The 26,937-nt window shown below is 31.5% G+C and overlaps 2 protein-coding genes across 3 annotated transcripts in view; one reads left to right on the top strand and one right to left on the bottom strand.

Moving 5' to 3' along the window:
- Mcu (mitochondrial calcium uniporter) overlaps positions 1 to 26,937 on the bottom strand; it is a 52,265-nt gene that overhangs the window by 5,717 nt on the left and 19,611 nt on the right. The window lies entirely within an intron of this gene.
- On the top strand, positions 440 to 26,281 carry Jv (javelin). Of its 2 annotated transcripts, XM_072897239.1 has the most exons (7): positions 440 to 601; positions 4,338 to 4,435; positions 19,339 to 19,560; positions 20,898 to 21,207; positions 22,021 to 22,830; positions 23,334 to 24,301; positions 24,732 to 26,281. In XM_072897239.1, exons 2-7 carry the CDS (start codon positions 4,356 to 4,358, stop codon positions 25,717 to 25,719), a joined length of 3,378 nt encoding a protein of 1,125 aa, XP_072753340.1. In that variant the 5' UTR covers positions 440 to 601; positions 4,338 to 4,355; the 3' UTR covers positions 25,720 to 26,281. The 2 variants fall into 2 exon arrangements, with proteins under 2 accessions (XP_072753340.1, XP_072753341.1); XM_072897240.1 differs by lacking the exons at positions 440 to 601; positions 4,338 to 4,435 and adding an exon at positions 6,468 to 6,517.

Here is a 26,937-nt window from a genome sequence, read left to right as displayed (position 1 = left end):
TTGGCCGGCAATATCATTTTATTCTCAAGAAAAATCTATGGGCTAATCATTAATCGATAGTGTCATGGAGGACTCTTGTTCCGAAAGGGAAGCAGTAACGAGGATCTCTCGATCACTCAGGACACTCGAGGAACGATAGTAGTAATCAACTGTAATTCGAATAGCAATTCAATGTTGCAACTCAAATAGAAATTTAATGCCGCGATAATTGCGTATTCTTTAAACGGACAGGTAATGTACGACAATTAGTACGCCCCCACGCACATGACAGAAGATCGGATGGCAATCCGTGTACATCGCTCGGTAGTAGGCATACACAGGTGGAAGTGGTAAGAAATCTACCATCACCTAACTGCTCGCCTCCCTTCTTCCATAGTGCGATGCGGTGGTGAAGTTTCTGTGCCGCCACAGTCTATCGTAAGATCCTGCTCAATTAATAAGTGACGCGATCGTGGAACTAAGTCGAAGTAGTTTTAATTTTTTTTTTTTCGCGACAGCATTTCAAAACTTCCTCAAACTTTTCTAGACCTGCGAATCGAATTTTGTTTTATTTCCCAGAGATGTACGACTGATGATTACCAAGGGAACTTCCCAAGGGTAGGTAAGTAGATATTTATGAGATTGACTACTTGACTTATGGCATTTCCGAGGAACCGTTAGCACTCGAGTAATCGCGTGGGCAGGGATCTCTAGGGATCATAAATTGAAGGGTTAAGGACAAGGTGAAGGATCATAAATTATGACATAATTTAGATATTATTTCATATTTACAACTTATAAAAAATTAGAAATTTATTTCACACTTGCAGCACTAAACCCTTCGATTTAAATCTGTTTATTTCGTTTTGTGTTTTATTAAATTTAGTTACAGCTATTTTTTGAAATCTGGTTTGCTAGGAATATATTATACGCTCCGAATATTTTATTCATAACGGACCAAATGTGTACGCAGTTGAAATAAAAAAAGAAACATATATTTAATCTCTTTAATCTCTGTATAATAATTTTTAAAGCTATTTTTAAAGCTGTTATGTAGAATTAAAGAATGTCATGAGTATAAAAATAACAAAATTTAATTCATTATTTAATTGTTAGACATTATTTTTTGAATATAAAATTATTTCTTAAATATAATTTTTTTACTATATAATTTATTAATTATAAAAATATCAATAGAATTAATATAAGCTCTTAAAAAATTTTAAAAATTAACTTAAAAAATGGCGAGTAAGAACAAAACGCTGTAATTGATGCGCAAGTATTTGAAACATAAAATAAATACTTGCGCACTAATTACAGCGTTTTGCTCTTACTCGCCATTTTTTAAGTTAATTTGGTAAAAAAATTATATTAAAATATTTAAAAAATATATTATAAGTATAATATAATATATGCACATATAAATAATTATATTCATTAATATAATTTGAATAGATAATTTAAAAAATTGATAGATAATGTTTCTAAAATTATAGAAAAATCTTTCACATGCGCACAAGCTTTCCTATATATATTTTTTTTTAAATTTCCATCCAACTTTCAACCGAATTATGAAGAAATTTATGCGTCGATGATTGCCTAGAAAGTATCTGTTATGTTGACATGTGGTAAAATATTTTACGAAATCGAACGAAAAAGATAATATTTTTGTGTAATTAACAGACGTTACACGAGTTAAATTTAGCTCTGAGAAATCCCGTATTACCAGAATTTAAAACACAAAATTATTTATATTTATTCTTTTTTTTATATCGTGCACCGATGAGTATATCGGATTCGTTCATCATATATGTAATTCGAGATGATAAAGTAATCTTGGGGGACGTGTATGCATGGATCGCAACTGTCTAACTGACAGTTTGCGTGTAACCGTACTTGACACGCTGCAGTTTCACTTCCTCTTTTGGAAGTTGTATCGTATTCTACCACATGAGATGTGATTATTGTCTGCGACGCGACGCTTGAGATATCTCGATAGTAGCTCCGATAAAAATATCATATGTTTTTAAAAATATAAAATTCAAACTTTCCTTCTTCCGTAATTGAATTTTTATTATTTTTTAACATTTGACTTTTCAATTTCCAAATCTGCAAAATATCTCTCTGTAGATTTGAAGATTTTTGACCATGAATTTGAGAGTAATTTTATTTTTGGAGCAAATATATAAAATGAACGTAACGTTAGCCGACATAAATATACAACTCAATTTTTCGTAACACGAGTACTCACGGCTTAAGGCATCCTTGTAAATAATATATGCCTTCAGGATACTTGACGTTGCAGGTGGATGTACGTGATCACTTGGTTGAAAGTATTGGACCATATATCGTAGGTCCATATAAAATATTTCGAGTTTACTGCTCCAAAAGAAAATCTCTCTACCTCAAATATTTTATATTTAAAAAAAAGTTTGATTTATTATATATGTATAATTAGTTTTATATAATAAAATTAAGGGGTAAAACAAACATAATATATTATTACTCCAAAAAGATTGGATTTAATATTAATCAAGATTGAAAAATTATAGACTGCGGGAGCGCAAAAAAATCATGCATTTTAAATATTTAATTATTTATATAATTAACGTATAATTTATGTATTTGAGCAATACTTGTTTGATTATTCTTCAGTAACATCATGTAAAATTGAATACAACACGAAGTTAATATTCAAATAGAAATATGTGTTGCATTTTATTCGGACTTAAAAAAATCTATATTTTTATATATAAATCAATCCTAGAGAAATTTTAATCTACTATCGAGATATCCACCGTTGCGATTCATCATCACTATATCTCATAAAATAGAATGCGGCGCAATTTCCAAAAGAGAAAGTAAAATAATAATCGTAAAATCTATCAAAAGGAAAAACTTAATATTTTGCTTTATTAATTTACTAGGCCTAGACCTGACGGTCAAGACCTTTTCCGGAAAAACTTAACGTTGGAACATCCTCGGTTCGCAATAAACATACCTCGTATACGGTTTCGTTAATATACCCTTCCTGAATCGATTTTATATACGAGAAAGCTGCACACTAGTGTCATCTAGTAACAGGTTTTGGTACGAAACTGGCTGACTGAAAATTTACACAAGCATGAGAGAATGACGTAGACGAAAGTTACGAGAAGAGACCTTCATCGTAAATGCCTTTCCGCTCGAGCTCTAACACACATGCACCAGATGGGTTCTCCCTTTATTTCTGCTTGGAATTTTTTGAAATGTCGTTTGATATACGCTTCCATTTTTCCGAAGGTATTAAATATACTACGAGGGGGGGAAATATCTCGAGAATGCATGTACTCCTTCCATTAAATTTCATAGTGCTGTGCTCGGTCTGTCGACAAAATTGGATAATCTCCTATGTATTCGTTAAACACCGAGTAAATATGTTGAAAACGAGGTTGACAATATGCCCCTAAACGCCTTTCACGTCATTGTTATATGCGATATAGGTTGCTATTACGTAGACAAACAGTGCAGAAAAAGCCTCGAATTTATATTATTATTCCGATGGTATCGGTTTTATTAAAAATATATATGTACGAAACGTTACATCAGCTGTTTATACATTATGAATGTAAATTACAGATTAGCAAACGTATCTCTTTCTTTTTTTCTCTATTATCCGTATGCCAAGGAGGTTGAAGACGTTTAATACTATATCATAAACCTCTAACCGAATTTTTTAACACAAATTAATAAGTGAGTCACAAGAGACCATTAATCATGTGAAGAACTGTAATATATATGTAATATACATTTATTTAGTAGTAATTGTGCCTTTCAATATTTTATAGCGAAAGTTCTTGCTATTAGCAGCGCTCTTGTATTGCAATTTTGAGTATATTATAAATGGCATCACATTTTGCAACTATGAAACTTCATCGAAGTTATAATGATTTTAGGGACGAGAATAACGATCTACCCATATTGAATATTTCATTTAAACTAAACCTACTAAATATTTTATTATTTTCATGATAATATATTGATACGTTATCACTTCAGAAATAATCTAACCGATAATTTGTCAGTTATATGGATTTTGATTAAAAATTAATAATTGATTGCAAACGAATAATAATTTAGTTATTATAGTAATGTATAAGATTATAACTAAACATTATAATAATAAAAAAAATATATATATAATATTATCATATTCTTTTATCATGTCGCGTATTCAGCACAATTTATCGTTTTATCAAGATGTTTAAGTAAAATGTCAAAATCGTGCTGCCATCGCGATTTTTGAGAACATTTGCAAAATATTTCAACAATGTAAAAAATGCTCGACCACTCAGCTATTAAATGTGAATTTATATCAGGTCTCTTCGTGATCGACCATGGGCGGTGTGCAAAGTGGAACTCATAATCTTGGCGAGGCGTTATGGGTGCAAGAGCGACACCGGCAAAAATGCCATCGGTGAGTAGCAGATTTTTTAATGTATTATATGAAATACACACGATATAGATACACGCTAAGGTACGGATAAGTATTAATCCTAATTTTTAACAAATAAATAACTATCAACTTGGTGAATAAGAGCCACACGCGGATGTTAATGCGTAAATATTTTTTAGAAATTAATTTTTTCCGCGAAAATTGAAACGTGCACAGGACACATATTTTACTTGGTGTATTTTACCAAGAAATAGATTCTCATTTTTGAGAATTCTATAACCCCTCTTTACCCTCCTAAAGAGATGTAGGCGAGAAAAAATAATTTTTAATTGTTTTTTTTTTTCCTATGACGCTAATAGAAGATTCTTAATGAAACTTCGGATTATATAGTTCAATTAATTACTTACGGTGTCTCCGATCTCGCGGTCTACAAGTAATCCTAAAGACTGATGAAGAAACCTTAATGACTATGTCAGAGAAAATTTAACTTTACCTAAGCCGACAATTGAGTAATTATTCAAGCGTCAGAAAGTTCTACTAATTATGAGATGATCTCCATCGTGAAAGTACGAAATTAAATCGTGTTTGAATTTGTTCTTATTCAACGAAATTCCTTTCACAGTTACGATAATTATGATTGTCCTTGCATTCGTGCGACTGTTTTTAAAATAACGATAGATGAAGCTTTCTTCTTCCGACTATTCTCAGCAAAGTGATCGCAAAGACCGAAATAAAATAGCTGTAACCGGGGCAAGGCTGGCACGAATAATTTAAAAGTTGAGAGAAATTTCTTGTGTTCCGAGCTCTTCGCTTTGAAAATTTAGAAGTGCGTTTATTTCGTGTCTTCCCGAGACGATACGTCACGATTAGTAATAGTTAATAGTTAATTGCTGCCGTGTACATATATTGCTACGGTCAGCCAACGCTTATTAACACGGTTGTGGTCTAATTACTCGACTTGGTCTAAACTAGGCGTCCATTTCTTCATAACAAGGAGAGATTCCGTAGAATGTTATCCGCAAATTCCCATTTTATTTCGAGAAACGAAATAAAGTTTATATACACACTAGTTGCAATTTATTATTTAATTGTAAGCAATATACACGTGCCAATTAAGCAAGCTAAATTGTGTTCTAACCGCATTGTAAAATTCTCTTTCAAATGTAATTCAGAAAATTGTATTGACTCGTAATTTCATCAACGTGTACAGAATTTTAATATGTTTATCATAAAAAATGTTAAGAATAATTTCATAAATATATTTTGATATAATTTAGTCAGAATGTATTTTGAATATAATTTCAAACAGATTATGTCCAAAACATCGCGTTATACCGAATTATATTCCCAATTGAGGGATAACGTACATATAACTTGTAGCATGTATAGTCACAATATTCACATATCTCAATAATAATATTCATGGAATATTTCCAGCTAAATAAAAATTATAATATCAAGACATTATTAGCATAAAATTAATATAATGTTTTGATATTATAATTGTTATTTATTTGGAAATATATTCCATGAGTGCGAATAAATTTATATTATGGGGTATCGAGTTTATAAAATATTTGCCATAATTAATTTTGAAACAAAAGGGTCTCTCGACTCTTTCACAATGGATTATTACAGGCGAGAGATTGCAGGCTCAATGGACGGTGGTGAATGATCGAGTAATTATTTAATGAAATCGATTCGAATTAAATAATCCACACTTTCAATATCGGAATATCGCTAATTAGCGGGAAAACATAATTATTGCGTATAGCGTGATCGTAGTAGCGGAACACCGGATATCCGTCTTTGCGCATCCGAATACCACTCTCTCTCTCTCTCTATTCTTCCTCCTATTCTGTCCATTTCCCTCCGTTTCTTTCGTTCGTAATACATACGCACACGTGCGTACCATACGGAACAAAGGGCTTTGACAAACCACGTATGTCTCCTGCACATTGGAAATCATTCGCATCGCGGATTGTCGTCAGTGCAAAGTGTCGTAGCGGCTCGGATCGCGACGCGCATCGCAATGTACGTTGTCAAAATTGTCTATTACCAAGTGACGATGGAATTCGTCGACCAGGATATCGGGAGATCGAGGTAAATTATGATCGAGTGAAATGTTCATCCCCAGAAGGATTATGATAACAGAGTGATATATTTTATTAATTCTATCTATTTTAATATTAATTTTACTAAATGATGAAATGACAGACAAAGCATTGAGAAATATAAAATAAATTATAGAGAATAAAGTTGTAAGGTGAAAATGAGAAATAAAAATATTTAAATTAATTTCTGATATTATCAACCTTTTTTTGGCAAATTTCTCAATTTTTTAAATTATTGTAAAGAATGCATGAAACAATTTTACAGAACTCTGTGGAATTCAATAATTTGTATTGAGTTTATAAATTGTATTCATCGAATCATTTGTAATTTAATTAATCGCACTAAATAGATTACAATTAGGAATTACTTGAAATTTTATTTAATTATCATCATTTAACTGTTTGTGATATTTGAAAAAATTAGAAAAGATATTCCCATAAACATTTTAATTTGTAGGTAAAATTTGCGCTTTAAATTTACACGGTCAATATTTGGAAAGAAGACGTGAATTTTACGAGTAAGGTTTATTGACAAAACAAGCTTACGTCGTGACGTTTATCGTCGTCTCGAAATATCCTTGGGTTATTCAAGGTGCGGCATCGCGTCGTTCAATTTTTACAGCAGACCTTCTCGTTAAGTTCCGCTCGACATATGTCTACCTGTTTAACGCGACGTGATCGGATTAACGTGACGATGTGCCAATATACACACAATTTCGTGACCATCAGAAGAGAACACACTCGTAATCTTACAACGTCACTCAAAACCTACAACACTCTTTAAGTATACTGCTTTTTTAAAACGAGATCAACTTTCATAATTCAGAGTCGCATGAAAAATACAGGATTTTTACGGATATTCTATGTTTGTGAGAGGAGTTTGATCGTAACAAGAGAATCGAGTTCTCATTAAAAACGTTATCAGCATATATAGGATTTCCCCTGTGAGAACAAGAGCATGCTCTCTATTGTATAACTTCCTGTCGTTTTGTGGCCTCGTTTCCTGACCTTTCCGAATTGACGGGGAAAAATCATGCAACTTAATGGAATAATCGGACCTACTTTCCGTCTTGTTTAACGACATAGTAGATTGTCCGTTGAACCTTGAAATTTAAATATAAACCCATCGCGTAATTTATTCATCGAAATTTAATAAGATGCTGATGCGAACGTTTGTCAATACGAACGTATGATTGAGTTCCGATATGTATGCCTTCGAGTTAGACACAATTTGCAATCGGTCTCGTGAAGATTCTCGCTTATGTAATAATAAGTTTATTACATAGGCAATATTTTTTTATCCGCGCGACATAAGTGTAATGTTACGTAAAGGAAGCAGTCATCCTTGAAGTGCGGTAGCATTAAAATCGATAGCCAGATTAAGAGCGATTTCTCAATTAAACATAATTTCCTGGTCCATCAAGATCTGATTTTGAAAACTCTGCTCGCTATATTCACAAATTACTAGAAAGTTTATAAATATATTTGGATATAAAAAAAAATGATAAACATATAGATATTGAAAAATATGTACATATTGAGTGACTTTAAACTACTTTAAAATTATTCTCATAACTATAATAAATATATTTGAAATATTTTTGAAATATTTTTCTGAAAAAGTGGAATGGTTAATTTTTCTAGAATATTTATAGCAGACAATATTATTTAATTATTTTTAAAAATTTGAAAAATGTTTAGATTATAAATCACATAACTAAAAAGTTGGCATTTTATAATAAGTTTCGATATTTAAAGAAAACTCAATCTCGCGTAAGAAAATAAGTTAAAAAATCGGTCAAAAAAATGCAAGATGATTACACATAACAAAAATAATAAAACTTAATATTTTTTTTAAATACATTGTTATCTTGTTTATAGAAAGTGAATTATAAATTCGTAGATGTCAATGACCCAGGATTAAGTTACATACAATATCACCTCGCTTTCACACCGGGTTTCTGGCGTAAGCATTAATTTCTCTAGAGTATTCTTGTGATAAAGTACGGATCGCCGACCACGCGGAATTCCTAACGATGTTTCGGATAATGAAGCTTAATAGATTCCGTCATGCGTACTATTGATTAATTCGTAATTGGTTCCCTAGAGACGTTTTGTGAGTATTCCGTGAATAGGTCACCGGTCAAACAATGAGAACTGGAAGAATAATAAAGAATAATGAAGTTCAATGAAAATCACTTCGTGCGCGCAAGTTTTACCTTCGGACCTGATCGTTATTGCATTTTTAATTGCATCTACACTGATTGTTAATCACAATATAAAACACAAGGAAAAAAAATATATAATTCAAATATAAAATTTAGCGTCAAATAAATCACTCATAATTTTTGCGATATAATAGTTTAAAATATTCTCCAATATTAATATATGAATTTAAAAATGTAAAAAAATATATATTTAGCATTTCTTGCAATTTTTAAGCGAAGTGTACTAATCACTGTGTGTGATATATGACAAGGTGAGTCGAAATTCAAAGGCAGGTGAAGTTACGGGGGTCACTCGTGCAAGCTGGACTCAATATTGTATATATGTTTATTGTTTCACATAGGGTGAAGTGGTTTCCTCGACAACCTTTTGATTCATCGATTTAAAACCGAGCAGAGGGGACGGAATGCACGGTCGTTTGCGCTCTTTTTCGACGTGATACCCCAGTTGCATACCGGTTGCATGCAACGGCAACTCGGGGTGTCATTTGATTACAATTTTCATTGTGAAACGTATTCTATGTGAAACGCGAGATATTTTTTATTAAATATATTCTCGTGCCCGAAAGAACAGTTAGAAAATTTTGTGCATTGAATCAGGTATTTATGACAAAAGCGAAAACAATTCCACTTTGTATAGTCCATTGTATCAGTTTTCCGTACCTACTACTTTAAAATCCATGTAATTTCATACTACTAAAATTGTTATTGTATCTTTACTTTAAATATTAATATTTTTTTAGAACAATATGAACATAATAAAAGAATTTAATTAAAAATTCTTGAAATTTATGTTTCACAATCTTAGAATAACATCACATGTATCTTTTAAATTTCCTAGCAGAACTGTTATTTTCGATTCCAAGCGTACAACAAAATTTTGTTGATTTTTTATATTCTATTTTATTATTCCCTACATTCTTATTATATTCCATTCTTTATTCTATTTCATATACTGTTATATTCTCTTTATTTAAGCCAATTGTTTCCAAAAATATATTGACTTAATACGCACAATGCTGTTAAATCTCTACAAACATTATTCAGTTTCATGATCATTCAAAAAAGCATGAAAAAAATGAGTGTTGTATTAAGCCGTCAGAGAAAGCGTGCAATACGTTGAAACATGCCTCAAATACGTGCATCATTAAAGTTACATGCCATGAGCTCTTTTGCCTTAACCGTTATGGCTGTTCCGTGCTCGAAAGTATGATAAAATCTCCACAAATGTGCAGCGCCGCGTCTAGATCCGTATCTTTCGTTCATGAGTATAAATAATATTTTTTTGCCCGAATATATATGTATATATTGCTTACTTACGCTAAACTTAATCAAGTAATTAGTAATTTATTCTCAAGAAAATGATTTTCCTAGAGAGTTCAGTAGAGAATTAATCAATATTACACAACTAATAATAGCTATTAAAATTAACAAAATGTAGAGAAAAACTTTAAACGAAATATATTTAAACGCACTACACTCTTCGTAGATAATAATCTTTTGGCGAATAACAGTGCTTTTGTAAAATATTTCGACTATGTAGAGTACAAAGCAAGAGAAATTATTTCTTCTGTATCATCAACTTTAAGAACCATATCGATTAAAACCACGTCAGTTTTCTCATTGAAACTTTGTTCACAATTCTGTGATGGAATTTCAGTAAAATTGAATTTCCTGTATGTTTAATATTCAAATGCTCTTTTTGTTCACAAAAAAGAAATAATCAATCTTCTTCAATCCATTCTCAAAGTTAATGAAACTACGGAAATGCATTACGATTCTTCAACTTGACGAGACTTCGATTGAAAGTGTGATTCTGTCAGCATGAACTGTGTACCATTTTCCGTTTCTATAACGCGGGGATTCTAAATCTATCACGCGTCCAGAACTTGGAAATACCTTTACATGAGTTTTAGTAAGTCCGTGTAAACCAGAGTAAAATAAATAGAATAAGATAATTATAATTTTACATAATAAAAATGGGACATAAATTTAAAACAATCGTTTAATGTAAAAAATTATACAATGCATAAATTTACTGAAAATAATAACACTATTCTTATTGTTAGATAACGCAAAGCAGAAAACAATTTCATTTATTTAAAAAAAAATTGTAAAATTATAAATTTATATAACATTAATTTATTTTAACATTAAAAAATATATTAAATATTAATTCTACCTAAGTTCTTAGAAAAATGCTTTTCAAAGTCCGAATTATTTAGATATTAATGATCAATACTAACGCAGTTTTAGCACTGACCTTATCCAAAAACATCCAGAAAGATTGTAAAGCTTTCACAAATTAATTTATAATAGTAATTTGTAATATTATTGTCTCGAATTGTTAATTAATGAAATAATTGCTGAGCATATTATTTCATTTATTTATTGTTAGTTATTTACTTTCTACTATCTTTATACTTTCTTCATTTACTTTCTGTTGTGGGATAATTTGTCGCAATAGTCGTTTTAACGTGCACGTGATAGCTTCTCACGAAAAAGGATTAAGTGTCGACAAAAAATCTGTAGAGAAATGCGCAGCAGAATGTAACGTGAGTTCGAGTGAATCAGGAAGGAAGCTGAGTAGTCCTGCTAGCCAAGGAAAGTATCCCAACACTACGTGTGTAAAAGACAGCTAGGCCAAGTGCCATGGTCACTTTCCTCACCGTAGTTTTACACGACGTGCTTGTCGACTCGAAACACGAAACGGAATCCGTCATGTGCCACGATGCACTCTCATTTCTCTTTCATGTTCACCATCTCTCATGAATCAAATTGCTATAGAAAGTGAATCGTCGATGATAAACAGTGGTTGTGTTATTTTAATACATGTTATATATTTTTATTTCTATATGAAAATATATTAGAAAATTAATTCTGATTAATGAATTATAATTATATGGAACAAGTAATAAAATTTTAATTTTAATTTTACTTAATATTTGAATGCAAAAAAGAATACGAATTTTAGAAAAAAGAAACTCCATTTTCTATTTTATAAAAAAAAAAATTAACCTGATTACAATGTTTTGTAAAACTGGAATATTTTATTATAAAAGGTACAATTATAATCCTTTACCATATTCCTTGTTAATTATCTTAGTTAGCTGCGTCTTTCTGTGATGATGTTCTTACTTCAAAATGTGTTAATTAACGATAACTTTGGCAGGTCACGGGAAGCTTATATTAATCATAATCAGAACCGATATGAAAATTATCAAACTTTTGTATTTCACTTCACAATACGTACTTTAGTTGACGGAACCGGAAAACGGTAAATTATTTTCAATAATTAGTTGAAAATCATTTTTCAACAGAGAATGGAATATAATAAGAATAGAATAGAATCAGAATTAAAAAAATTTTAACTTTATTTAAAATTGGCACTAAAAACTCTCAGAGAACATTTAAAACCAATACGATGTTCCAGAATTATAAATTGAAAATGCATGATATCAAAGGAGAATTTTCTTAATTAAATTTTTAAATTTTATTATCCTTAAATATTTAGAATAAAAATAAAATAATAATTTCAGAATCACACATAATTACAACCACATAATTAAAATCATATAAAGTTTAAATATAAAATTTTACAATAAGATATATTATAAAATATGTTATAAAATATTTTAATAAAATATAAAGTTTTATAAGATTTTTACAAACTCAGAATTTCTTTTATGTTTAAAAATGTGTGTTGTCGCAAATAGAAATATATTATATTCAAAAAAAATATTGCCAAAAAGGACAAGAGTGTATAATATGATAAATATTTCAACTTTTATGTAATATAATAAATAACATAATTTACTAATTGTTTAAATTTGTAAATGATATAAAAAAACAAAAGTTCAAAATAAGTGACAAGGATTCATTTCTAAGGTAATATCTAAAGTCGCGTGAATATTCTTGCATTCAGTATATGTTATAGCTTTCTTTTTAATAGTAGGTGTAATATAATCAGAGAAATCTCTTCAAAATTAAAACGTTAATAGAAATAAAGCAGAAGAGTAAATCACACAAAAAGATCATATTTCATAAAGCGTCATTTTTGCTCCTGTATTTAAATTGTCTTCTGAGTAATATCGCGAATTAATTCAAGATCGTCGGGGTATGACCAAGTGACTTTTAATTTGCATTAACTGCAAAGTAAGATTTGTTGGTAAAAATCTTTCTCAATCTCTTGCGTAAAATTTCTCAATCTTTCGTAAAACAGCGTCGTGTTCTGCTTGACATATTATGACCTTGACACAATGTCGCGAGTGTAAGTCTACTAAGAATGGAATCGAGCTCCATACACAATAAAGGTGCTTTCGCGGAAGAAAAGTAATAACCTCGTGGATAACGAAGAAGATATCTTTGAAGGATACCTTGGAAGAATCTACTCGACAAACTTTCAACACGTGATGTGCTTAAGATAAAGAATCTCTTCATCGTTTGGAATTTCAAACTATTATTTCAAAAATTACTTAGCGCTTTGAAAATCAAAGATTTATCTTTATAGATTAAAATGAATCATTGAAGATTGAATTGTTTCAGCAAATAGCGAAAATAAAGTTATTGTAATAATATTTACATTTCGCTGCGAACAAATGTAACGTTAAAAAATAAATCAATAGAAAACAAATTCTGCAAAAACTTAACTGAAATTTATTTGCAAAATACATTAAAATAAATATGCGTAAATACTGTAAAATTTGTGTTTGTTTTATTTATGCGCATACGGTTTAATAATTTAATTAATGTTCATATGCATCGCGTATTTATATAATGAAATCTTGCCCAAATTCAGTACATGGTCATTGGCATCTCATTTCTGCATACATAATTTGTTTAGTCCTTCAAAAGTGGTCATAACTTTCAATGGTGACTATATAATAAATGTGTCATCCATCATGCTGGGAATAATAATAATAATTTTTAAATTCTGTAGCATATTTTATATAAATATCCATGAAGAAATATATTATCGTAACATATTATTATTACAATTATATTTTGATTTAAATTAGGGGCAAATATTAAATAATGGTTTAATAAACTGTCCAATTATATCAAATGATTTTAAAAGTAATAATAAATTTAGATAAAGAGTTGAGATAAAAATACTTTTTTTATGAATTAAATAAAAACTTGTATTACAGACCATTTAATTCTTTTCGCTACAAAAATTTCTCATATAATAAACTTCTAAAATTTATCATGTAGGTTCAGCTCATATGCAATATCTCAAAAAAAAAAAAAAAAAAAAAAAAAAAAAAATAGAATAGACATATTTTTTACTTCCGAAGTTATAGCTTATCTCCGCGTGACTACTTTTATAACACAGTCGTATTTCTGAGGACCATAGTGACGTCATTCTCTGACTAAGTACGTCCTACTCCCACTATATAGCAGGCACACCGGCGGGAACAGGTGTATGGTGGTGATCGGTCTGCAGGTACATTAATACTTCGAGCCAGTCGGTGCGCAAATGAGAAAGTGAAAAGCCGGTACGCGGACCTGACTGATAGAGCATCTCACGCGAGATTTCCGAGCAATCATTCCGATCTTTTGATTCGGTCCAGCGAGGACTAAAACTTAACATCCGATACGGTTCTGAGCGATCGTGAGTGTGATAATTTTTTTTTATCTTTTACGTTTACGTTAAAAGAATTCTTCCTTTACAATTTATTTTTTCAAAAATTTTTTAATATCTTGTCGAGTCATTATGTGAGAGAATAACAATAAGGGTCGTTATCGACAGATCAATGATAGCTAGTGTTTCATTCTCTTCACCATCAAACTTCATCACATCAGTTGTTTAAGGGTCATTTAAAAAAACTGTGAGTTATCTGGATTAATTTATCTAATGTTATATATCGCGCGTGCGCTGATCAAGTGTCTTTCGTGACAAATGTGTCAAGTAGAGACCTTTACGCGAAATGCTTGGAGAAAAAAAAATGACATAGTGATTTGCTTATTTTTGTTGAATATAATAGAGCTACCTGTTTTTAATAATATAACACTGTGTGAAAAAGATTTCTGTTCAAATAAAAGTCTACGTGCGCGCCCGCGCGCGCATTATCTGAAAGGTGAAGATTCTACATCATATTTTGTCACCTTACTTAATCTTGACCCTCATTTAAAATATCATTAATCATGATAGTGGGTTTTATTCATGATATTTAGGATATTGTGAAATTGCATAATCATTGTTTCTTCATCAAAGTCATAAGTCGTTGAGGATCAAGGTAACGTTTCTTATTGATAGTTAGGAATAAAAAAGATTTATACGATGACTCACTCAAGCTGTTTTGTCCATAAACACACAGACAATTCACAGATTTATTTCTTCTATCTCCGGTATAATAAGTTATACGATTTGTTCACATTGCTTTCTAGAGAGTTCACAATTCCGCTTTTGCTGATGCTGAATAATCAAAAACCAAGGGCAACGCGAAATTTTCCAGTTGATATAATAATAAAAGAAAATAAAAAAAAGATACAAGATAAATAGTAATTTTATTTCCTTTAAAATTTATATGAAAAACTATCGTTAATAATATTTAAAGAAATTTATATATATTTTTTTAACAATTTCATATAAATATTTTATACTCCTGTTTTAAATTTAAAGAAAGATATTAGTACTAAAAAAATGTTGATACTATATTAGATTGTCTATAATAATTATTTATAGAATAACCAAATTTAAAAAAAAATAATCAGAAAAATTTATATCATTTATATCATTTGTGTCATAAATTATTTATTTAATTATGCGAATTGACATATATATAAGTCTCTTGAAATGCAAGATTATCTTTTCGTTGTGCAAATTTATTTTATAACTGTCGCGAGCAAGCAGTTGCATTCCAACCCATAGAATCTTATGGAGACAACTTTGTCGTCGGTCGGATGTCAACCATCGGCTGTTCACGCTGCGGAACTTCTTCCGGTTAGGTCACGTAGGATATTCCCGTCGCGTTTCACTACGTGCAAAAGTCTCTATATTTTCTTTATGCCGTGCAGTCAGAATGCAAGTGCATTGTCAATCTATTGGCCGGAAATCGCGATTGATTTTAATTCTATTCCTGCGTACAGAATAAACGCTTGATATGCAGCTGTAATGCTTATGCGCATGTCAAAGCGTTTTTCATCTTTCTTGTAATGTATATATGTATATATATATATATATATATATATATATATATATATATATATATATATATATATATCAAGCTATCCATAACGTGTTATAGAACCTTGACAAAGCGGCTGCAGTTTTTGTAGTGGAATTTTCCTTCTTTGATAGTCTACATCAAAGAAAAATTTAACTCACTTTCACAAAATGGATATCGTTTAAAATAGGTATTTGTTCGTGATATTTGTTCTCTCCTTTGACATTTTATGCCATTGTTTATTTTGCTTAAGAAAATATCAGACATTTCTTTTCTATATCAAACATTCCATTTTATAATTTTAAAGAAAAAGATAATATATAATACAACTGTATAATAATAAAAAGAAATTGCTCTTTTTTCTATTGCAAATTGATAATATATTTTTTTGCATGAGATCGAAAGATTTTAATAATTCATAAATATTCAAGTATCGTTACTTGATAATATGATTGGTCAATTCAAATGTTCTTCGGACTTCTGCAAAAAAATCAGATCAATGCAGGAATATTAATTGTTAAATGAAACAAAATCAAGACAATCAAAGTCTTTTCTGATTTTCGCAGGCATATAGCGCAGTTTTAAATTTATATCAACGACTTTATAAGTAATTAAGGTAATGGAATAACCTTTCGTTAATCGTATTATAATCTTTCTAAGAAATTAAGGAATATAAAGAAAAATTGCTTTTACATTAATCGATTAGTTTAAAGTTTCAATTACAAATTATAAATATTAAAAAATTCACAAAAAGTTTTGAATAATATCCGGATAAATAACACGAGAATATAAATTCTGCATTAAAAGATTTGATTCTATTCTTTTAATAAATCTAATTAGTCGTAGCTACAAAATTAATAATAAAAAAGAATTTTTTAAAAAATAACGTAACGTGAAGATGTATCTCATAAAAAGAGAAAAAAATGGACATTTGAGAATAATCTTCTCGCATGTATATGCATTGAAAACAACGTGCAAAGTTACCCGAGATAACTCGTGATAATCTTACGTAACTAGCTGCTATGCTCAGGCGAACACAATGAGACGACGATACGCAGTTTGCATTCGGACCTCAAGGATTCGCGTTCGTTAAAACAGGCAGTCAACCAAAAGGACACGTTCCTTTTCACTATATTCACGGTTGTTCAAGTAGAAAAAAAACCGCACATGATATACAAACTGTTATATTACGATATTCATTAAAAATTAAAATTTATAAAATAAATATCTCAAGGCACACACATATTTATACCTGTTTTTATTTTGATCTTATAATGTAAAAATATCGCTCTTTCATTTTACTGGCATAAGCTCTTTGAACATCAATTACAGCTCTTCAGCATGTATACAGAAGCTCAAAGTGAGGAGGTAATTGCACGCCAATTGCATTCCTGATTTTGGCATCTATAGCCGACATACACGCAAATGACGTATAAGTGCGTTTATTGATTGAAAGGACACAAGTGATATACAGACATTTTTTTACGACTATATAATCGAGCCATTAGTTTTAAGCAAATTAAGGGTAGTATTTTTTTCTTTTTGTATCAAATAAACTTTGTATAACTAATCAATCAAACTGGAAAAAACAATATCGATTTTTTTTCATAAACCTCTATCACATGTGATATGATTAGAAAATAAGAAATAAAATATACTAATTACGAATACTAGCCAAGTTTTTGTTTTACCTCCGCATGCAAATGACGTTTGCCGATAAAAAATTCGCGAACTGGAAACTGTAAATGGGAGCAAGGCGAGCAATTCAATTTCATAACTGAAATAATAAAAGCACTAACGCTGAAGAACGTAAATTTTAGAATTAAAAAGAAATTTTTATTTCATCTAATAAAAATCTCTAACACAGAAAAATGTATTTGCATAAAATTAATATTATAAATTAATATTATACATGATATACAGAAACTAAATGTACTCTCTCTCTCTCTTTCTCTCTTAAATGTTTTTAAAATTAAAAGATTTTGAAATAAATTTAAAGAAATTACGTATGTCCAATTCGAGAAATTTATTTTATTTTATACAATTGCAATTCAAATTTGTATTGTGCAAATATAAATCAGGTACTATAATTTGTCAATCGCATTCTAGCAACGATTAAAAACTCAAACACAATCTTATATGTTTGAACATTCAGTATCAAAAATATTTATTTAAATGAATAAATAGGAGACAACTATTATATTTTAGTGTAATTGCAAGATGTTTAACGATTTATTACAAATACATCCATGTGCGCATTCGGATGCGGTAAATCATAACGAAAAAAATAATAATGGGAGTTTGAGCCGACTTATTCTACGTGATAAAGAGACAATTTTTTTTATCGATACGGGGAAAAAGGCAATTAATTTTTTTTATAGAAGATAATAGAGCCAGTGATAAATCTCATTTTAAGAAGTTATTTAAATAGTAGGTTTCTGTGAACGTGACATTCTCTTTACAAGGCGAGGAAATTCGCCATTTGCAAAGGAATCCGGGAGTTGTGTCATGCATTTTTTCCTCGCGTTTAAGTGCATAGAAATTTTTTCGGTTTCCTGATTTGCATTTAAATAACTTATTGGTTCGATATTGACGTCATGATTTATCTTGTGATAAAGAAGAAGAGATGAATATGCATCGACACGTTAATGAACATTGTTGTTCGCTCAAGCCACTCGAAGCACTCAATGAGATATTGAAATTATGTCATTTTATGTCCTATCTTACATTGGTATAACACAAACTGTCAAATATATTGGTTGCAATGCTGCTTCATAAGCATTCGTGATTTTATTATAATTAATTATTTAAAAAAGTATTGTAAAAATTTGCATATTTATATTACGTTTCAGTAATATATAGAATATTAATGAGGTTGAGGTTGATCTTTTCTAAAAGAAAATTTAATTCGTGTAGCGGAAAATATATAATTCCCGTAGCATTTTAATAAATCTTTACAATTAAATATACATTTCCTGGAATTAAGCTCCGACAAATTTCGTTTAAATACAGATGCATTTAATTTACAGCATTTAATTAATTGAAATAAATTTAAGAGAAATTCTTAAGATTATGTTATTCTTTTATTTATAATGAGGTTTCAAAATTAATTCTGCACAAGTTCTCTTGATTTTCGAAACTTCTAAATTAAATTGAACAACTTTTTAAATTATGTTTTCACAATGGTTTTACTGAGATAAAAGTATAATTTTTCTCAAATTCACCCTCACTGATTCGAGAAAAAAAACACGACTACTTGTACAAGTTTGTTGTTATTATAATATGCTAATTACACGCGTATATTGTACCCGGAAAATTTGTGCCGGTGAAAAGCTGTCACAGTGTGTAATTTTAATATAATTGCGTTTCCTATGGTGTAGATTTGTTACCGCACAATTGCGCGATTTTAATTGTAGAGAGGGCAGTCGCTACGATTCCCACTCGTCACAGTCGACGCAGGAGCGCAGCAAGCTATTGAAGCGCACGAGAAGTCTCGCAGTGATATCAGAGGACGACTCTCGGCAAAATCGAGAGGCGACACAGCACTTTCGACTAGGTCAATCGAGCTTTGATCTGCCCAGACAATACCAACTAATACCGAGAGCTAAGCTGATCGATCGGAATTCTCTCAAGGACAGGTGAGCTACTATAGATACGAAAAAGTACTCGATCGTAGATCACGTGCTTCTCTACTTCACTTATTTTGTAATTAACAGACTTACGTCGGGGAGATAAAAAATAATGGAAGTTCTTTCCAGACTATTCTATTTACACAATATTAGGTATAAACTGTTGAACTAGAACATACATTCATTAATTATTTTAAAGATTATTTTTCTTTTCGGAATACTTGAGAGTATAATTATATTTAATTTTAATCAAATAAAGGACATTTGTATTTGTTTATAATTGAATAAATAAATCTTTTTTAACAAACGAAGATCAAAGATATTCATTTTATATCGTAGTCATATCTTATATTCTTTCACAGAAAACGCACTAGTTCAACAAGTTTACCACGATGATGATCTCAGCGAGATAATAATAAATTGCCGGTCATCAACAATAACTATTATAATGAATGTTTCTCAATTTGATCTCTTGACCGTAAATCTGCATTAAACGCTTACGGCAATTGACAGAGGATTGCGGTTCGCAAACTTAATCGATCGACAAGCGACATTGTTCAATAGGATAACTTGAACAACTTAAAGTTCTTTTCAAAGTGACATAAGAACTTTAGAAAGAAATTTTGTTGAAATAAGATTCCAAGCTGTTGTGAAATAAAACCGGATAGTGGCTTACGATTGATGAGATCATTTTTTTGTATTCATCATTTATTTACGGTCCGTTGAAAGCAATCTAATTCATTGCATAGTCACCATTGAGCAAAAACAGCATTATTCCACATTTTTTCGATTCGAATAACAACACAAGGCAAAATTTATAAGGCAATAATTAATCGAAATACGAATATTGGAAAAATTTTTGCGACGCTTTATGAAATACGAAACATATGTATTTTTAATGAAATGAAATTAAACTTTTAATGAAATTAATATAGCGGATTAGATTATTTATCATTTTCCGGCAGCAAATGTAGGCCAGTTTATCAATTATTTTTTTTGAATAAATTTAAAAGAGAAAATTTCATAAATAACAACATTCAAATAAATGTATATAGAGTCTATAATAAAATTAAATTAACTGTAAAAAATGGTAACACAAATTATAATATTTTAATATATTTTAATATATCTTCTCATTCCATTAATATTCCTTTAATTGAATAATTTTTAAACAGTTCATATTATATGTGTTAATCAAATAAGTCCAAATATTATCCGTACAATCTATTTTCTACAAATTTTTTTGCTAATTTTTCCCATTTACAAGAGTTTTCGAGTTTTACAAATGCGAATTTTATTTCATTCAGAACAATCAGTTAAATGATTTTGAATTTTACATATTTCAGACTTTCCAAAAGTCAGCAGCATCTATCAGATTCTTATGAGAGATTCAACGACGCAAAACCATATCATTCGCAATCGACGTGCGGCCTTCATTCAATTCCGCCAGGTCTCGCGTCTCTTCCAGATCCATTACCTTACATCCGAGGAAATCGTGCCAATCCTGATCGGCTGAATATTCTCGATTGGCCGGATCCTCCGAGACGGTACTGCAGCGTGCAGAATTTGGATACCGTAAGCGGATTGATCGATATCGTCGAAGACACTACCTGGCCGATTGAAGGCAATCGAAGTATCGACTGTATATATACGCAGGTGAAATATTTTTCTTCTCAATAAAATATCGAGATCAAAATATCAAATATGTATATTAATTTATTTTGCATGGAATAGTGAAAATTTTTCATTCGTTATATCGAGTAGAATAATAAATTATTTAATCAATCAAAACTGGCTTTGTTATCGTTGCTTATGTCAAAAATAACAATCCATCACGTTTAATTAAATAAGTTTATAATGAGCTCTTTACAGTATATACCTATAATCTAATTTACAATGTAATGATGTATATGTAATAAATATACATATTAGGGACTACAATTTTGATTAAAGTTTGTACTTGATATAGTAATACATTGCTTTAGAGAATAGTCGTATCGGGATTTCTCGATGTAGGAACAAGATTAAGAAGTTTGTTGTCACTTTAATTAAAACGATACAGATCATTATGTCCAGTCAAGTTTCCTATCGTCATTATCATTCGCAATAGTTTAACGAAATTTCAACTGGACATCAGGTATACCAAACAGTTCTGTACAACTGTTGAACAAATATTTTTCCGCAAATTTTATAAAATTAAAATAATAATTGAATTATTAAAAATTAAAAATTTATTGCATTTTAATAAATGATAAAAATTGCTTTTAGTTGAGAAGATTGAATTAAGTTAGAAATTGATTATTTCATTAATTATTTTCAAAATATATCATTACTGCACGTCATAAAAATATTTTTGGGCGGAAAAAGTGTATATTTCGAAAATTAGTCTATCCTGGAAAAGACAGATTAATTTCCTATACAAGAGAGAATACTTGAAAAGGATGCGTTTAGATGTGCTTTCCTATTTAGGTGAAGCGCAAACGTAAGGAACACAGGAGTTTAGACAGCATCCTCTTCGAGGACGACGCGGAATTAGAGTACTTTGACGTGTTGAATTTACTGCCTCTTTCTAACATACGGTTGGGATACAACGAGGCTGACTTGTCGAAAGACGATAATTTTACGCGAAAGACAGAACAGGTGCACGGTTTACGGGATTTAAGAATACTCGAATACAACGAACCGAGCAGCGCAAGCGAGACTTCGCCAACGAGGAGCAGCAACGCTACAGACGAGGAGAAATGTAAAGAGCATACGGTAAAAGAGGATAATCCCTCTTCAGCTGATAATTCTGAAAAGAAGAGCTCGAGCCGACGAAACTCGGTGAAACGAGAACGTCGAAAATCTGAAGAAAGTCTTGAAAAAGACTCGCAGATTAGCTTGGCGAATAAATTCGCGGATCAACGCGATTTTTTTCCCTCGTCCAAGACTGACCACCAGGATCATAGGGAAACCGATGTCGAAAATCTCTTGACTTCCTGCGAAGAAGATCGCAAGGTCGAGGAGGTAGAGGATTACAAGTCGATCTGGATCTCGGATAACGAGGACCGTCTAGAGATGTCCCGAAGACCACAGATACTCAAAGTTGTCGATAATGACGTCACTAAAAGGCGCCATCGACGTTCTGTCGTGGAGATTGATGCCATCGTCGAGGACGTGCCAAAGGATAAAATATCGCAGAGCATTACGAAGGAAACGAACGAGCGTATCGACGTCTCCATGATTAAATCGGGTAATAATGCGAACAAGGAGAACGAAGTTCACGGAAAAAACGCGAAGGTTAGTATAAGATATGATAAAGCATTTGTATTGAGACAAAGAGAGAAAAATTACTTTTTATCTAATAAGTTCAGTAGGATATTAAAACTTTTGAAAAAGCTTTGATTCCGAAATATATGTAAGAATAAAGTGTTGAAGAAAGAAATAAACTGCAAAAATATAAATACATTTTTCTTGAAGCATTTTTAAAAACCTGTTTGAAAAAAGTGTGTGAGAGAGAGAGAGAGAGAGATTCTGAATTCCCTGCACGCACGCTGCATGTTGCACATTGGAATTTTAAGTAGCTTCTACGATTTCGTGGTACGACTTTAACTTCTATATTTTCATAAAAATTTGACTTGATTAAATATTCGACTTTCGTTAAGCAACTTCTAATGTTGCATTAGAATGTTTAATTCTGATTTTATCTTCTCTCATATTTTCCGTGAAAATTAATTATCAATAAAATCTGAAATCTCGGAAATAGAGCGGAAGCGCATTAAAGTGATAAATTAATTTTATAGGACGCTACAATACCGGAAAATGTGGCGACGGTGGAGGATGCGAGAAATTTCTTCGAGCGGAAAAACACGGAGACGACACGAAATAAGCAGAACGAGGGTAGATTCGAGAGGATCGTGAAGGAGACATCTAATATTCTCGGCAAGGCGTGTAGCGTTGTAAAGGGCAGTTTGGGCTTCGAGGCGAGATCGGAGAGCTCCGACCTCGGTCTCGGTTCCGAGTCCGGTAGTGACTCTCGCAGACGATCGGTGGATGACGGTGCCGAGGACGATCGGTTATCGAGAAATGTCGATAATTCGACTGCGCCGAAAATCAGTGATGGTAAAATGTCTCATACTAATCTCATCAGGTCCAGGAGCTGCGTGGACTCGATAGAATGTCAGGACGACGGTGCAGAGTTCGATCACGTACGCTATAAGATCGTCAAGTCACATATGTTCAACAAGTTCAACACCGCTCGGGGCGATGTCACATACGAAGGCTTGATGCAATACTTGCGCGAATACTCGTTCCAGGAATTGCTGATGGACAACAACGTCGTCATCATCGAGCCAGTTCGTGCCGAACCCGTGGAACGAAAATCGTCACCACTGACCAGAACGGAACCCACGTGTAAGATTGCTGGCGCGATTCAGAAAAAGATGGAAAACCCCGAGAGAAACAGCGAGCAGTCCGGAATAGATGGCACCGGTAAAAGCTCCAGGCAATCCTCTATTAGAAAGCACTTCTTCTATCATCCTATACGAGTGAATCGTGAGTTGATTGATGAGGAATTACCGAATCCGGATACAGTAAAAAATGTCAGACGTATGTTCGAAAACACCCTCGAGAAAAAGAAGAAAGAAAACGTATCCGACACCGAGTTCTCTAGAGATTGCAAGAGTAGGAGGAGTGTTAGCATGAAGGATTTGACTAGCATGGATGACAGTCGATATGACGAAATGTCTGACAAGGCACGCGAAGAGTCCAGGTAGTGTAATATTGAATGACATCAGCAAAAAAATTTCTATTATTTATGATGCAGCCACGAGTGTTTTAATATATATAAGCATACTTTAAGACAAATTGTTCTTGTTGAAACGAATTGAATTAAATATTTGAAGCGCACGACAATAATCTAGATAATTCAACTCGAGATAACATTTCATTTAATGGAATTACAAATTGTAACAAAGTTTATATTAGAACATTCACGTTCGATTTAATTATTCTAACAATAAACTAATAGTGTTTTCGGAATTCTATCAAAGTTTAATTAAGCAGACATTAATTAAGAGTAAGCCATTTATTCTGAAATTTCAATGTAAGCCAAGAAAATTGTTGAAAATTTCTTTCTACATTTTTCGATCACTTGTAAATAGTTGTATAGCATAATTTCAATGTATTATGTTCAAATCCAGATGTTCCAGTAGGGCAAAAGATCTCACGAGGCTTTTCGAAACCAAGTACGCGTCATCGACTGCCTCTGTCGTTAAAGAAGAACTTGGAAGTCCACGAAGCGAGTCAAAGACGCGGATTATTGCGCAAAGTTTTGAAGCTCGAAGCGGGAATTCATCGCCAAGTGGTTCAAACTGTTCTAAAAATAAAGTCGGCCGTTACCATCATCATCATCATCAAAACTGGGACACCGGCAGCGTGAGTTCCGGCGTATCTAGCGATTATCCCGATACCGATCCCGGGAGTGGGGCTCACTGTACATCATCTGACGACGATGATGTGAATTGTAACGGTGATGACGCAGACGCGAGTGGTCCGGGGCACTATGTCTCGCAGGACGTATTAAAAAAGATTCGCGAATATGGCACTTCGGTAACTTATTATGGCGGAAAAGTTGTGAACATGCACAACGGACCGTTGATATCGCCATTAATCGGCAATGGTTTCAAGCGAAATGACAAATCGAACGATTATGTCAAATTCAAGTTGGTGAAGAGCAATTCATGCGATAGTAGACTAGAATTGACCGGCAGACTTGTCGAGGGACAATCGTTACGTCGCAATTGCGATGGAGGTGCTAGTCTCAGACAATGCACCATCGCGGAGACACCTAGCATAGAGATCATGACGATCGATAGCGGGCAAGAAAATGAAACAGAACAGAGAGACGAGGGTATCGAGCAAGTCGAAGAAATAAAGAGAGAGCCACCGATAGTGATCGGTTTGGAACCGAAAAAAGAAGATTCCAAGGAGTCGAGGAGGACCTTTAAAGCTGACTTTAAACTGGGCGATCTAGATGACTTGAGATCCAATTATCCGAGTAAATTTATGCCGAGCGCGTTAACGAGATGGGAGGTGAACACGAGCTGGAGAGTCGACAATGACTTCGGTAAAATGGAGTTCGAGGAATTCGAGGTGCTAGAGGATAGTCTCAATGGGATCGACGGATAGGATCAATACGTGCAAGCGTCCTGAACGAGAAGTTTCTTGTATTATATATTTATTTTTTTAATGCGTGATTGCGAGCATAAACGAGGGTTGCCAAAGGAGATGAGGTGATTATTATTTTTAATATTGTAAAAGTAACGTTTCATGACGTTAGTAAAAATAATCATCTTTTTTGTAAAATTAATACGTAATTTATAAAAAAAAATAATATATTTTTAATCAACAAGATTAAACATTGTTGACAAAAGTTGAACATTGTTAACAAAAGTACCTAATTTTGTAGCGTATATAAAAACAAACGTTTCTAGTAAATAATAAAAATGCCGCGAAGGAACATTGATAGTCAAGATAATTTATTATCCAAGTTGATGAATTAATCTATTATTGCAGGTGGATAAGTCCACACGAGTCATATTTTATAGCAGTATACATACAGTTAAAAATAAAGTTATAGTGCACGTATAGGAGTTTCAAGTTTCAATGTAATATCGTATGTAGTATACAAAGGCATAGACAAACGATCAATATTTGAATGTATTAAATGTGTAATAAATAATGTATGTAATATGTGTATAATATTTATTTAATATATATTATCTACCTATTTTATTTATTATGTATTATATATTATCGTCTCTGTTTCCTTCTGTAAATTCCAAAAGATTATATACTTAACTATTAGATTTTGTATTATATTTTATTTTTATCAAATATTGATGAAATTAAATTTTTCAATATTTTACATTATTTTACATACAGTGAAGGCACACAAGCTTAGTAAATATATTTCTCCGAACGTTTTATCTTGAATCTATATTCAAACTATCACGCATAGCTTGGAATAGAATGAATGACAAAGTCACGAAAACTGGCTCGAATACATGGCACATATTTTAACGCAAGTCCCAAATTAAATGACATATTGAAAGTGCAGATGACGCAACATTATTTTCGACTTTATTTTCGGAACGACGTTGATTTTATCTATTCTATTGAAGATTTAAGCGTCGTAAATTTCAAAAGAAGTCTGGCAAATAAAATCCATCGTATAATCTGCATGATATTTTAACGTAAATTTATAATGACCTGTATATTCTCTAATAATATTGCAAATAAAAAACTTTGTTAGCAATATATACATAATAATAAAAATAAAAAAAGTTGTGAAAAACTCAGATAAAATCTAACATTTTAATATGCACATAAACGAGCATATTGTAA

Source organism: Anoplolepis gracilipes, chromosome 8 (genome assembly GCF_047496725.1).
Source record: "Anoplolepis gracilipes chromosome 8, ASM4749672v1, whole genome shotgun sequence".
In the NCBI taxonomy this organism is placed as follows: domain Eukaryota; kingdom Metazoa; phylum Arthropoda; class Insecta; order Hymenoptera; family Formicidae; genus Anoplolepis; species Anoplolepis gracilipes.
This window is presented reverse-complemented; position numbering and strand designations above follow the sequence as displayed.

Excerpts from the sequence above, each read along its gene's own strand:
- Jv (XM_072897239.1), top strand. The coding sequence starts at position 4,356 with ATGGGCGGTGTGCAAAGTGGAACTCATAATCTTGGCGAGGCGTTATGG. Across the intron at positions 4,436-19,338 it reads CACCGGCAAAAATGCCATCG|AGAGGGCAGTCGCTACGATT; the intron begins GTGAGTAGCAGA and ends TTTTAATTGTAG. Across the intron at positions 19,561-20,897 it reads CGGAATTCTCTCAAGGACAG|ACTTTCCAAAAGTCAGCAGC; the intron begins GTGAGCTACTAT and ends TACATATTTCAG.